Genomic DNA, 12,409 nt, shown 5'->3' with positions numbered 1-12,409 from the left:
GCAGATGGCGCCATGGTCTTAAACTCCTTAGAGTGTTACTGTGGAGGTGAAGGGCTGGACTTTTAAATGGTCAGTCACACATTTTCAGGAAGAACGATGAAGTCCTGAAGGAAAACTCGATCATTACCACTCAGACCTTTTCTACTGTTAGCATCTCTGAATAACAAAAATGTTATTGTCCAACAAAACGAGCATTTTTCTAAAGATAAAAAAGAGTCAAATCAACCTGTGAACATCAGCCATTAAAAATCAGCTGATCAGTCACTTCCTGGTGGGCAGACTAAACCGACCCAGAGTCACAGCTCCCAACTTTGGAACAGCTTTCCTCAGCCCATCATTTACTTTATCTCATTCTCACGAAAGCCCCTCCCACGGTAAAAGAGAAAATAACAAACAATACAATTATTCAAAACACATGATCATCATGAAAAGGAAAAATAAAGACATGCATCTGTAAACACATCAGCCACGTCCATGTCAGGGCAGCGACTGCTGACAACTCATTTTATAGATGAGCTTTAATCTGTTTCCTGTTGTTTTTGGCTTTTGTTCCTCTAGTGTGTGTGTGTGTGTGTGTGTGTGTGTGTGTGTGTGTGTGTGTGTGTGCAGCAGTGAATGCACCGCTGTGTGGACAGGTACTCTGGTCTTAATGTGGAGTTTTATCAGACTGTGAAACACTTTGTGTTTTAAAACAGAAAATATTTGATCTGAATTTATTTTGAAAATCACCGTCACACAGCCGTCTCGTCGCTTTCACAGATTTTTCTGTGAACAGATGAGCAGCAGAAGTTTTCAGCATTTTACATTCAGATGTTTCACAAACTGTTGGATTGTCTGTCTGGGATTTCATAGCCAGTCATGTGACTGCTGTCCCGCCAATCAGCTTCACTGTATGTGAGACTCTTATTGTTTAGCATTAAACTTCATGTTGTCTCAGCCTTTATGATGTGTGTTACTGCATCAAATTCAAAATAAGAGCATAAAAATGAAGCAACTGAAAGTTCTGACAGGACAATAAAATATCAATAGACTTTATTGAATAGAGTTTACAATGAAGATGGATGCAGAGCCATGACTGTAGTTTACAGAATCAAACAGCAGCAGAGACATTTCTGAGACAGAAAAATGTATATTTAATATGATAATAGAGAGCATAAATGCGCGATTCACTGACATATATGGCATATCTACTGTTATATTGCTGGGTGCTCATTTGAACTATAAAGTATGAAGTCAAAAAGCTCAGACATCAGGCTGCTCTGAACACTCAGTTTCACCTTTTTCTCCTCTTGAACTTTCATATGTAGAGACAGGATATCATGAACATTTATATCTGAGACACAGAAGGTCCGCCCACCCGCTCACCTGCAAACTTTAGCTTCACCAATCAGAAGAAACAAAGAGGCATAAAACAGCTCATCAGACACTCTGATCTGAGCTTGGGATAAAGAAGGATGATTTCCAACTGTCAGTCATGCAAAGCTACGCTGTTACAGTCCAGCAGTCAGAGTACAGAGATGGAAATAAGTTGAATTACACAGCAGATCATCTGAGGAACATCAGCCAATAACGTTCAGACTAAACCGACCCACAGTCTTCCTTCTCACTGTAAGCGGCTGTCTCCTCCTCTCTGTGGAAAACCTTCCCATCAGGCTGCGTCCTCCACCTCAGCTTCACCTCCTCAGTGACTCCTTGCTCCACCAGCTTCTCCCTCACCTGAAACACAGTTTTCACACATTAACAGAAGCTCCTCATTAATCAGCCGTTGTTTCTGTAGTGAGCAGAAAACGTTGTTGGTGCTGTTTCTGGGGGAAATGAACTAAATGAACTGGCTGGGGATGAAACTGAAGTCTGGAATTAGGCCTCATTGCCTGTCATTGGTTCACGTCGTCTCCTCACAGTAATCTGAAATTAAGTGACTTCTTCAAGTTACCAGTTAAAAAGGTTAAATAATACAAATGGATGGGATTGCATTAAACGAGCCCCGTATCTCTGCAGCTGTGTGCTGTCACGTGTCCCTGAACCTGCACAGACTCACTGCTCTCTATCATTTCACAGTAGTTATAGCGGTCTGTTCCTTGTATCGGGGCCCGTGTGACCTCTGACCTGCTGCAGGATGGATTCTTGCACTGTGGGGTCGTTCAGGTCTGCAGATCCCGCCCTCAGCTGAACCTTCACTGACCTCGAGGCTGAAGGTTTGACATCTGCAGAGAAAGAAAAGGGCCATTCAATTCAATTCAATTTTATTTATACATCACTAAATCACAACAACAGTCGCCTCAAGGCGCTTTATACTGTGCGGTAGACCCTATAGTAATACATATAGAGAAAAAACCAAGCAATCAAATGACCCCCTATGAATAAGCACTTTGGCGACAGTCAGAAGGAAAAACTTTTTCCCTTTTAACAGGAAGAAACCTCCAGCAGAACTCAGAGCTCAGGGAGGGGCGCAAATGGAAGAACGCAGTCTTACATATTTGTTTAATATGTGCATTGAAGGACATGTCCTGGTCAAAAATGACTCCAAGGTTCCTCACAGTGTTACTGGAGGCCAAGGTAATGCCATCCAGAGTAAGAATCTGCTTAGATACCATATTTCTAAGCTTTTCAGGGCCGAGTACAATAACCTCAGTTTGATCTGAATTAAGAAGCAGAAAGTTAGCGGCCATCCAGGTCTTTATGTCTTTAAGACATTCCTGCAGTGTAACTCATTGGTGTGTGTTATCTGGCTTCATGCACAGATAGAGCTGGGTGTCATCTGCATAGCAGTGTAAATGTATGCTATGTCTTCTAATGATGCTGCCTAAGGGAAGCATGTATAATGTAAAAGTGCTATATAAATAAAATTGATTTGATACTTTACTTAGGCAATCAAATTAAGATAGATTTTATGTTGTTGGTTTTAAAGAACTGGATGGATATTTTAATGTATTTTTTATTTCTATTTTTCAAGAGTTGGAGAAGTGCCCTTTTTCATAACTTGGCCTACCCTTTTTAGTTTTGTTAATATTGGCAATAGTGAGAAGTACTATGGTTGGATTCAAATGTATTTAACATAGGGCATCTAATTAAGGTAAATGTCATGTTTTTAGTTGGTAGAATCTGATGAGCAATATTTTATTTTATTATTTTTTATTTTGTTTTTCAGTTTTCCTCCTGAGTGATTGCCACCTTAACGTGGTCAGGGGGTTTGTGTGCCTCAGTGACACTAAGATCTAGACCTGCAGAAGCTGAGCCTTCAGGGGGGACACCCAAGTTGGTCAGGTTTTAGGGTAGAGGTTTGACAAAGTGCAATCCAATTACATGACAAAAACAGTTATTCAGAGCACCCCACATTCGCCTCAGCTGCCACCATGTGCCCCCTTTACATTTCTGTCTGCCCCCTCATATATGCCTGTCTAGAACCAGCCCAGCACACCGCCCCCTCGGCCTGTGCTTCGAGTTTTCTGGTAGTTAGAATGACTCGGGGGTGTTGATTCATTTAAACTAACATAATCATCCTGCTGCAACCAGGTTTCTGTAAGGCAGAGTAAATCGATTTGTTGATCAATTATTAAGTCATGTACTAACAGAGACTTGGAGGAGAGAGACCTAATATTTAATAATCCACATTTCACTGTTTTACTCTTTGGTTCAGATGTGGATACTGTATTGTTCTTTCTTTGTAATTGTTTATGTTTAAGTTGTTTGTTTCTGGTTTTAGTTTGTTTTTTGTCTGTTTGGGAGCTGACACAGTCTCTATGGAGATGGGTTTTTGGGGGGGTAGCAGGAGGAGAGAAGCTGCAGAGAGGCGTGTAAGACTGCAACTCTGCTTCCTGGTCCCAACTCTGGATAGTCATATTTTGGGGGGTTTAATAAATTTGTCCATATTTCTAGAAATGAGAGCTGCTCCATCCAAAGTGGGATGGATGCCGTCTCTCCTAACAAGACCAGGTTTCCTCCAGAAGGTTTGCCAATTATCTATGAAGCCCACATCGTTTCTGGGACACCACTCAGACAGCCAGCAATTTAAGGAGAACATGCGGCTAAACATGTCACTCCTGGTCTGATTGGGGAGGGGACCAGAGAAAACTACAGAGTCCGACATTGTTTTGGCAAAGTTGCACACCGATTCAATATTGATTTTAGTGACCTCTGATTGGCGTAACCGGGTGTCATTACTGCCGACGTGAATTATGATCTTACTGAATTTACGTTTACCCTTAGCCAGCAGTTTTAAATTTCCTTCAATGTCGCCTGCTCTGGCCCCTGCCGGTGTCTCTAGCTTCACATGTCTGAGAACAGAATCACCAATTACCAGAGTTTGACCCCCGGCGGGTGTGTCGCCGAGTGGGGAAAAACGGTTAGACACATGAACGGGTTGGTGGTGTACCTGGGGCTTCTGTTTAGGACTATGCTTCCTCCTCACCGTGACCCAGCCGCCCTCTTTCCCCAGCTGCTTGGGGTCTGCCGGGGAACAGCTAGCGGGGCCTACGCTATCTTCGGCTGCACCAGCTACAGGGGCCTGGCTAGCTACGGGTGAATGAAGGGTGCGAAGCCGAGTCTCCAATTCAGTAATCCTGGCCTCCAGAGCTGCAAATATGCTACATTTGTTACAGATATCATTACTGCTAAAGGAGTAACTAAACATCTGACACAATGAGCAAGAAAGTGCAGGAGGGACAGGTGAAGTAGCCATGGTGCACGTGAAGATTATACTATGAAAACAGAAGTTATCTAAAGGTTTTTAATTAAATTGCTACGCAGATAAGCTACTCAACTACTACTTCCTGTTCCTGTGTTGAAACAGGAACAGGAAGTGATACTCTACCGCAGACAGAGCAAACACTAAATGACAGCGCCACCCAAAGCATCGGCAGTGCTGTGCCAAGAGTGTCCGGATGAGCCCAGGAGGACCAGACTGTGCAGAAACACAGAGGACAGACTCACCTCTGGAGCAGAGGAAGGGGCGTTGGTCATCACAGTTATGACTGTTGAAGGAGCCTGTTGATCCGACTATTGTGGCACAGTTTACGCTGTCATCAGGCTGCCCGGGCCCCCACGGCAGGTTGGAGGCTGTGCTCGAGTTTGACCACGTCCAGTATTTTCTGTACAGTCCAATCCAGGCTTGATGATAAAATAGTATCATAAAAGCGACCTGGCTGTTGTCCTGCATGTTGGTGATGGTGCTCAGGTCTGTGTACGTCTGTCTGCAGTGAGACTGAGCATCAGACCAGGTCATTGAGTTCTTCACCAGGATGTGTTTGTTAGTCGCAGCTGAAACAAAAGATCAGACGGATTCAAACCTGCAGCTAAAATGTTCAGTTTGTCAAACCCTGGTACCAAAGTCTGAAACACTCACCGTCATAGCAGACAAAGTGATCAGTAGCTGAGCACCATCTTGTGGACCATGATCCAGATCCAGTTATTATCACACACTCATTGGTCCCTGGCTGTCCCGGTGACCACATGTTAAACCAGGATGACTGAACTGGACCAGTTTGAGACCAGGTCCAGTCTTTGGAGAGTCCAATCCACGCCTCGGTGCTCCCCGCCCTTTTCTGGGCTTCCTGGATGAGAGCTGAGCTGTTAACGATGGCGAGGTCAATGTACTCATCTCTGCAGTATTGCTGAGCATCGTTCCAGGACTTCTGCAGGTCAACCAGGTGGAGCTGTCTGACTAACTGATCAGACTGAAGATGGCAGACCATCACGTAACCTGAGAGGACACGAGTCAGTCAGCGCGGTCACAGACTCACCTCAGCTCGACTATTTTAGTCATCAGGAGAATAAATTCTTTACATGCTACCACAACGCAAACTTTTTGTTGACATCTTTAAAGACGTGAATATATGTTAATATATGTGTCCTTCAAAGGATGTGTAACTCGTGTACTGGTTAAAAGCTGTTTTACGGTGCCTGTGGACACCTACACACTGGTTTCCTGCTCCAGGGCGAAACTCTCACATCAGCTTAAAAAGCTGCTTTAACAGTGCTAAGTTTGTTTTTCACTCTGGCCTTATTGCACATGTATTTGGACGATTTTTCCTCTTCAGTGTGCACAATGAAGGAAAACGACGTGTTAGTGGTCGAGGCTCAAAGCTGAACAACACGTGCACTAGGGCTGGGCCATATTATAGCGTTCACGGTAATACCGGTACAATGTTAGGCAACAATAAGAAAATGAAATATCATGATAAATATTTTTGGCCATATCGCCCTGCTCTAACGTGCACACGGACGTGGTAAAAGCAGTCAGGATCTTTTTCAGCGAGCTGACGGGTTTGCAGCGTTTCAGGCTTTCAGTCAGATTTCTACACAGAAAATAAAATCAAGACGTGTTTTTCTCAGCAGTGCACACAAACAGCCACGTTCATGCACTGACTCTTCCCTCCTTTCTTTCTTTACTCTTTTACTTCACTTTATACAAACTCTTACAAACTACCGACCATTAAACTGTCAATCAAACTTCTAACTGGACCCAAAGAAACCTTTAGAAGTTTAGTTGACATGACAAAGGTCTTTGGAGATTGTACGAGTGTTCCTGTGACTGCTTGAAGCTCGTTTACAGACACCTTTAAAATAATCCCTATGGAGCAGTTCACTTTGTGCTTTCTTTGATTTTCTGACATCAAAAGTTTTATTCAAACTGTAAATGAGGCGACTGAGATGAGTTCACAGACCTGAGAGCAGCAGCAGGATCAGTCCACACCTCTTCATGACTGAGAGCTGAAAAACTGTGAAGACGTCCTCATGAATCTCATCTGCAGCTGCTCGTTCATTATTAATCATAACACTTAAAGCAGCATCAACAAAGAGGCAGCTGTCTCTGTCATTCACTCCATTTCTATCTAATCTAATCATTCAAACAAAACTATCAAACATATTCAACATTTGAAACGTTCAACTTTAAAAATGTTGTCTTCCTTCAATTATCATCATTTTGTTTATTAGAATACCAGACAATGAATGTGTGAGATTATCAAATAAACCAAACATATGCAGAACATACCCGACACGATGAGACGTCTGTGCAGCTGTGACACAGTCAGAACTCTTCATCTGATATAAATGTCATCCTCGCTCCTCCTCCCACGTCCATCAGAGACTTTGTAAAAGTGGTTTTTTAGAAAGCAGCCCAGTGTTCATTACAGTGCATTTGATTAAAGATGCTCAGAGTCGTTTAACTGAAGATGACTTATTCAAAGTTATTACAGATGCAAACAGACTGACGTCTGCCCGACCACTTCAGTCTTATTTGAATAATGTTGTCATTATTAGAATTGGGAGAAAAGAGCGTTCAAGCTCGACTCCTCCAAACAAATCAGTGATGATGACGACACAACCCGACACATTTCACATGTCAGTTCCAATCATAGAGAACAAACAGTTTTTATTTTGTTCTTTGTTTGTTTGGCTTCAGCGTCTTTTTAATGATGTTACAGTTTTAGTGCATCTCCTCTAAAAGTGCAAAACGTGCTTTGAGAGTCTCACACAGCACCACTCCCAAAGATGGAGGCTCAGTCACAGACAAATAAAATGCACTGATTTTAAAGTCACCACTAAATTTCACTGAAAGAAGAAGCCAGACCTGCCCTGGATCATGAAAAAGGTGCAGTTTGAGCACTGTGGGTCCTTTTAGTCATCAGCTACAGGCTAAGCTGCTGGTTTGCTGACGCTGAACAAAGATCTGGTTTCCAGGAATTACTGAGTTCGATCCTTTATTTCTACTGGTCACGCTCAGTCAGGTTAAATGAGCGCAGCTAATGAGCTGCAGAGGTAGCAGAATCAAAATGCTTTATTAATACCAGAGGAAATAATGTGGTCACAGTTCCTCCAATACAATCAATAAATAAAATATAATATGCTACAAAGTTACAAAATATAATAAAGTAGCTCCGATATATAGCTTTATTGTAAATATCCCAGTTTGTTACACAAAATTTAATATAGATAGTTAAATTAAGGCGCCCCTCAACAGATTTGGCATGAAAAGAAGGGAAGTAACATGGGGAGTCCACCTTAACTTTATTCACTGTAGTGTCTCAGTGCTCGTGATGCAGGGGCAGTGTAAACGGAGGATGGATGGAGGGGGGTGGGTGCTCCACCTTGGATATGACGATGATGATTACACTCCTGCTCACTCAGTGGAATTTTTCTGCTGCTGGGCCCAAACTCATCCTTTCCTTTTACTGAGCTCACAGGTGAAACAGGCTCTTCCTCGCTCCACGCTTCTGTGTAAATGCATGTAGCCCCGCCCCTTCCAAGGTCACATGATGTTGCTCACTTCCTGAGTGAAAATACAAGATTTTTTACACTTGGCAAGTAATTTGGAGGCAGAATAAGGAAGCCGTATAAGTATTTAATCTTGTCTGTAGACTGTATACTACAAAGTTCAACACAGCCAGACTTTCTTTGAGTCAGCTGCCTCAACAAAGTCTTAAAGAGATAATAAAGACAGCGGTTATCAACTTTCTCTGTTGAGATGGGCTTTTTAACCCTGTGAGGTCATCATCACTGATGACCCTGAACCTAACTGTCCCAAACCCTGTGTTGTGGTTAGTGTCAGACGCAGAGTCAGTATAATAAAGATAGCCATGGACGACTTTCAGGACATGCTTACTAATCTACAGCCTAATAAATCAAATGAATATTTCCAGAAACTGATCACAGGTGACCCCTCACATCCTGCCCACCAATTCTTTGACCCGCTGCCCTCTGGTCAGCACCCCAGCTCAATCAGGTCCCACACACCTCCCCCCACACCCCACCCTGACCACCCACCCACAAATCAGAGCCATGGTCTGGGTAACCCTCATCACTCAGGACGCTCACACACAGACTCAGTTTTGGGAAGGAAAAACTCCCTTTTAACAGGAAGAAACCTCCGGCAGAACCAGGCTCAGGGAGGGGCGGGGCCATCTGCTGTGATTGGTTGGGGTGAGAGAAGGAAGACAGGATAAAGACATGCTGTGGAAGAGAGACAGAGGTTAATAACAGATATGATTCAGTGCAGAGAGGTCTGTTAACACATAGTGAGTGAGAAAGGTGACTGGAAAGGAAAAACTCAATGCATCATGGGAATCCCCGGCAGCCTACGTCTATTGCAGCATAACTAAGGGAGGATTCAGGGTCACCTGGTCCAGCCCTAACTATATGCTTTAGCAAAAAGGAAAGTTTGAAGCCTAATCTTGAAAGTAGAGACAGTGTCTGTCTCCTGAATCCAAACTGGAAGCTGGTTCCACAGAAGAGGGGCCTGAAAACTGAAGGCTCTGCCTCCCATTCTACTTTTAAATACTCTAGGAACAACAAGTAGGCCTGCAGAGGTACGAGAATTCATGAACACATAACTCCAATTTTAGCCAAATTACATTGGCTCCCTGTTAAATATCGTATAGATTTTAAAATTCTTTTGTTCACTTTTAATATTTTGAATAATTTAGCGCCCAGTTATCTTTCTGATTTACTCCATTCATACAATCCCAACAGGGCACTTAGATCATCCAACCATAGGCTCCTAGCACAACCTAGGACTCGAATGAAGTCGAGAGGCGACCGGGCCTTTGCATCCGTGGCACCCAGACTCTGGAATAACCTCCCCGTTCATATTCGCACTGCCGAGTCTATCCAGTCTTTTAAATTACGTCTTAAAACTTATTTTTTTACTTTGGCTTTTGATTCTGTCTAGTTGGCTGTTTTAGCTTGTTGCGTTGTTACCTATTGTTTGTTGTCCTCTTCTATTGTTTGTTTTAACTGTCTCGTGTTTTTATTGACTGTGAAGCACTATGGTCAACACTGTTGTTTTTAATATGTGCTATATAAATAAATTTTGATTTGATTTGATTTGATTTGATTTGCAGAGCGAGAGCGAAGTGCTCTAATAGGGTGATATGGTACTACAAGGTCATTAAGATAAGATGGGGCCTGATTATTTAAGACCTTGTATGTGAGGAGCAGGATTTTGAATTCTGGATTTAACAGGAAGCCAAAACAGGAGAAATCTGCTCTCTTTCTAGTCCCTGTCAGGACTCTTGCTGCAGCATTTTGGATCAGCTGAAGGCTTTTCAGGGAGTTTTTTGGACTTCCTTGAACCATGCCACCCTCTTCCCAGGAGGAAGGGCAACAAACTGGCTATTATATTAAGATTTGTAAATTGAAAGCACAAGAACACGCTGCTGAAACAAGGAAGAAAATTAAAAGGATCTAATGTCTTTATCAATGAACATCTAACCAAACACAATGCTGAAATAGCCACAAAAGCACGACACCTTAAGAAGCTGGGAACATTTCAAAGCACTTGGACGACAAACTGTAAAATATTCATTAAACTAAACGGATCACCAGAGGAAGCCAAAGTTCTGACCATTAAAAACATGGCGGAGGAGGAGTTGGCCGTCCGACTGCGGTCTGGAGTGTGGGGCCTCCCTGCTGCTGCGGAGTCGGGGCGGTCTGCCTCTCCCCACCGCAGGGAAAAGGGAAACACCACCTGGGTCTGGGTGCAGTTCCCCCCTCCAGGGGCAAGGGTACCTAGACCCGGTTCGTAGAGTACGCTTGGGGAGTGTGATCGTGTGTACAGCGTCTCTTTATGTCTGTCTCCACGTTGGTTGAGTGTGGAGTGAGTGCACATGAGAGTATGAGGGTGGGAATGGATGTTTGTGTCTGTGTGTGCCTGTATGTCTGTGTCTATATGTCAGGTTGGGTATCAGACGCCACCTCTCTGGGGACATCTCAGGCCCTCCAAGGTTTGGAGGCCTATCTCCACCCACCACCACTTCCCCTGCCAGTGGCGGACTCCCTCAGGTGTCGGTGCGTTGGTGGTTCTTTGTGTCTGGGGGTGGGCGTCCGGGTACACACCGGCTCTCTCCTGGTGGCCGCTTATCGGGGCCTGGAGCCTGGGGCTCGCTCGGGCCACTTCGGAGGTGGGGTGCCCCCGGCCTCTCGGCCTGGGGCTCGGTCACTCAGGCGCAGCTGGCTGCCGGCGGAGCTCACGGGCGCGTCACTGCAACCCCCCCTGGCTTCTGCTCCGCGGCTGCTGAGTGAGCCCTCATCTGGGACTCTCCTCAGCTCTTTCCGGGACAGTGGCGTGGCTGCCCCTCTGTTGGTCTTCCTTGGTCTCTTGTGTTCTGGGGGCCTCTGGATGTCTGGAGTTTTGATCTCCTCCATACCTGCTTCACACCCTGGAGGACGGGGCTGTGGCCCCCCCACACCCTCTAGCAGATCATTACATGAAGGAACCTTTTAAAAAAAACAAGCGCGTCCATGCTCACAGGTGTACACACGGGTGATCACACCCACAAACTACACCCTTTTTGGCTCCTACCTCAAAGCACACTGTGTTCTGTTGATCTTATGTGCTGCACAATAATGTTTAACATTTAGTATTTACTGTCATATTCCCATATATCATTGTGATGTTGTTTATTCTATTACTCTTGTTCTCTTCTGCTTGCTTTCTTTTTTCTTTCTCAACAGGTGAAATTAAAAAAGTATCTACTGTTATCTACTGTTAGCTACTTTATTGTGATGGTGTTGTTTTTATTATGTTGCTCTTTGTTGTTTGTTTTCTCTTCTGGTTTTTTTCTCCATACAGGTGATCCAGGTGTTTTGTTTGCTTTTCTGTTTTTTTCTTCCCCCCTTCTCACCGTCTCTTCTCCCCTCCTCTGTTTTTCTTTCTCTCCCTCTCTTTCTTTCATTCTTTCCCCCTGTCCTATCCCCCAGTCATGTCTGTCCCGTTTGTAGCAACTGAAAATAAAATAAATTCATAATTATAATAAAGGTCAATCAAATGGACCAATATGGCAAGGCCATGATGATCCACCTGGTAAAGTAAATCCGCTTGGCATCTTTCTTGGCCTTCAGACAACAATTCTGATGGCTAAAGATCTGGGACAGGCAAAAAAAACATGGCAGATCTCGAAAAATATCAGTGAGCAACACGATCTGGATGACAAACAAGGTAACAGACAACCACACACTCACTTATGACACACACTGGAAGGAAGAACTCAGATACATCTGGAAGAAACAGCTGCATCAGTCAGACAGTTGCAGAATATGATCAAATGGAACTGAAAACATTTAACTTTATGGATCACAATACACAGACCCAGACAACAACTTCTTCTCATCTATCAATAACAGCTGCTGTTACTATACAAATGAAGACTACAATCAGAGGATTCAAACTGAGAATAAACGATCAATTATCCACTTTAACTGTAGAAGTCTCTATGCTAATTTTAATCATATCAAAGAATATCTTAACCAGTTTTCACATCCATTTAGTGTCATTGCCTTATCAGAAACTTGGATCAATATGGAAAAAGGAACAGACTTTGAACTGGAGGGTTATGAATTCACATTTATAACCAGGCGAAACAAAGGAGGAGGAGGAGTGGCCTTGTATGTGGACAAATCTTGAAATTCAATG

The 12,409-nt window shown here is 43.7% G+C and overlaps 1 protein-coding gene across 2 annotated transcripts; it reads right to left on the bottom strand.

Annotated features, from left to right (window-relative positions):
- Positions 1-992: 992 nt before the first annotated feature.
- Positions 993-8,721, bottom strand: LOC147319905 (C-type mannose receptor 2-like). 2 transcript variants are annotated; one of them, XM_086312757.1, is made up of 6 exons: positions 6,988-8,721; positions 6,663-6,729; positions 5,342-5,698; positions 4,930-5,256; positions 2,107-2,204; positions 993-1,716 (listed from the first exon to the last, which is right to left on the bottom strand). In XM_086312757.1, the coding sequence occupies exons 1-6, from the start codon at positions 7,039-7,041 to the stop codon at positions 1,579-1,581; spliced, it is 1,041 nt and encodes a 346-aa protein (XP_086168883.1). In that variant the 5' UTR covers positions 7,042-8,721; the 3' UTR covers positions 993-1,578. The 2 variants fall into 2 exon arrangements, with proteins under 2 accessions (XP_086168883.1, XP_086168882.1); XM_086312756.1 differs by lacking the exon at positions 6,988-8,721 and having other exon boundaries at positions 994-1,716; positions 6,663-6,963.
- Positions 8,722-12,409: the final 3,688 nt, after the last annotated feature.

Source organism: Aulonocara sp. 'chitande type north' Nkhata Bay, linkage group LG11 (assembly GCF_057382095.1).
Source record: "Aulonocara sp. 'chitande type north' Nkhata Bay isolate Kocher_YH1m ecotype deep benthic linkage group LG11, A_spYH_male_GT1.1, whole genome shotgun sequence".
NCBI classification, from domain to species: Eukaryota; Metazoa; Chordata; class Actinopteri; order Cichliformes; family Cichlidae; genus Aulonocara; species Aulonocara sp. 'chitande type north' Nkhata Bay.
This window is presented reverse-complemented; position numbering and strand designations above follow the sequence as displayed.

Coding starts and splice junctions, on each gene's coding strand:
- LOC147319905 (XM_086312756.1), bottom strand. CDS start 6,843: ATGATTAGATTAGATAGAAATGGAGTGAATGACAGAGACAGCTGCCTC. Junction 5,257..5,341: donor TCACTTTGTCTGCTATGACG/GTGAGTGTTTCA, acceptor CTTTTGTTTCAG/CTGCGACTAACAAACACATC. Junction 1,717..2,106: donor AAGAATCCATCCTGCAGCAG/GTCAGAGGTCAC, acceptor ACTGTGTTTCAG/GTGAGGGAGAAGCTGGTGGA.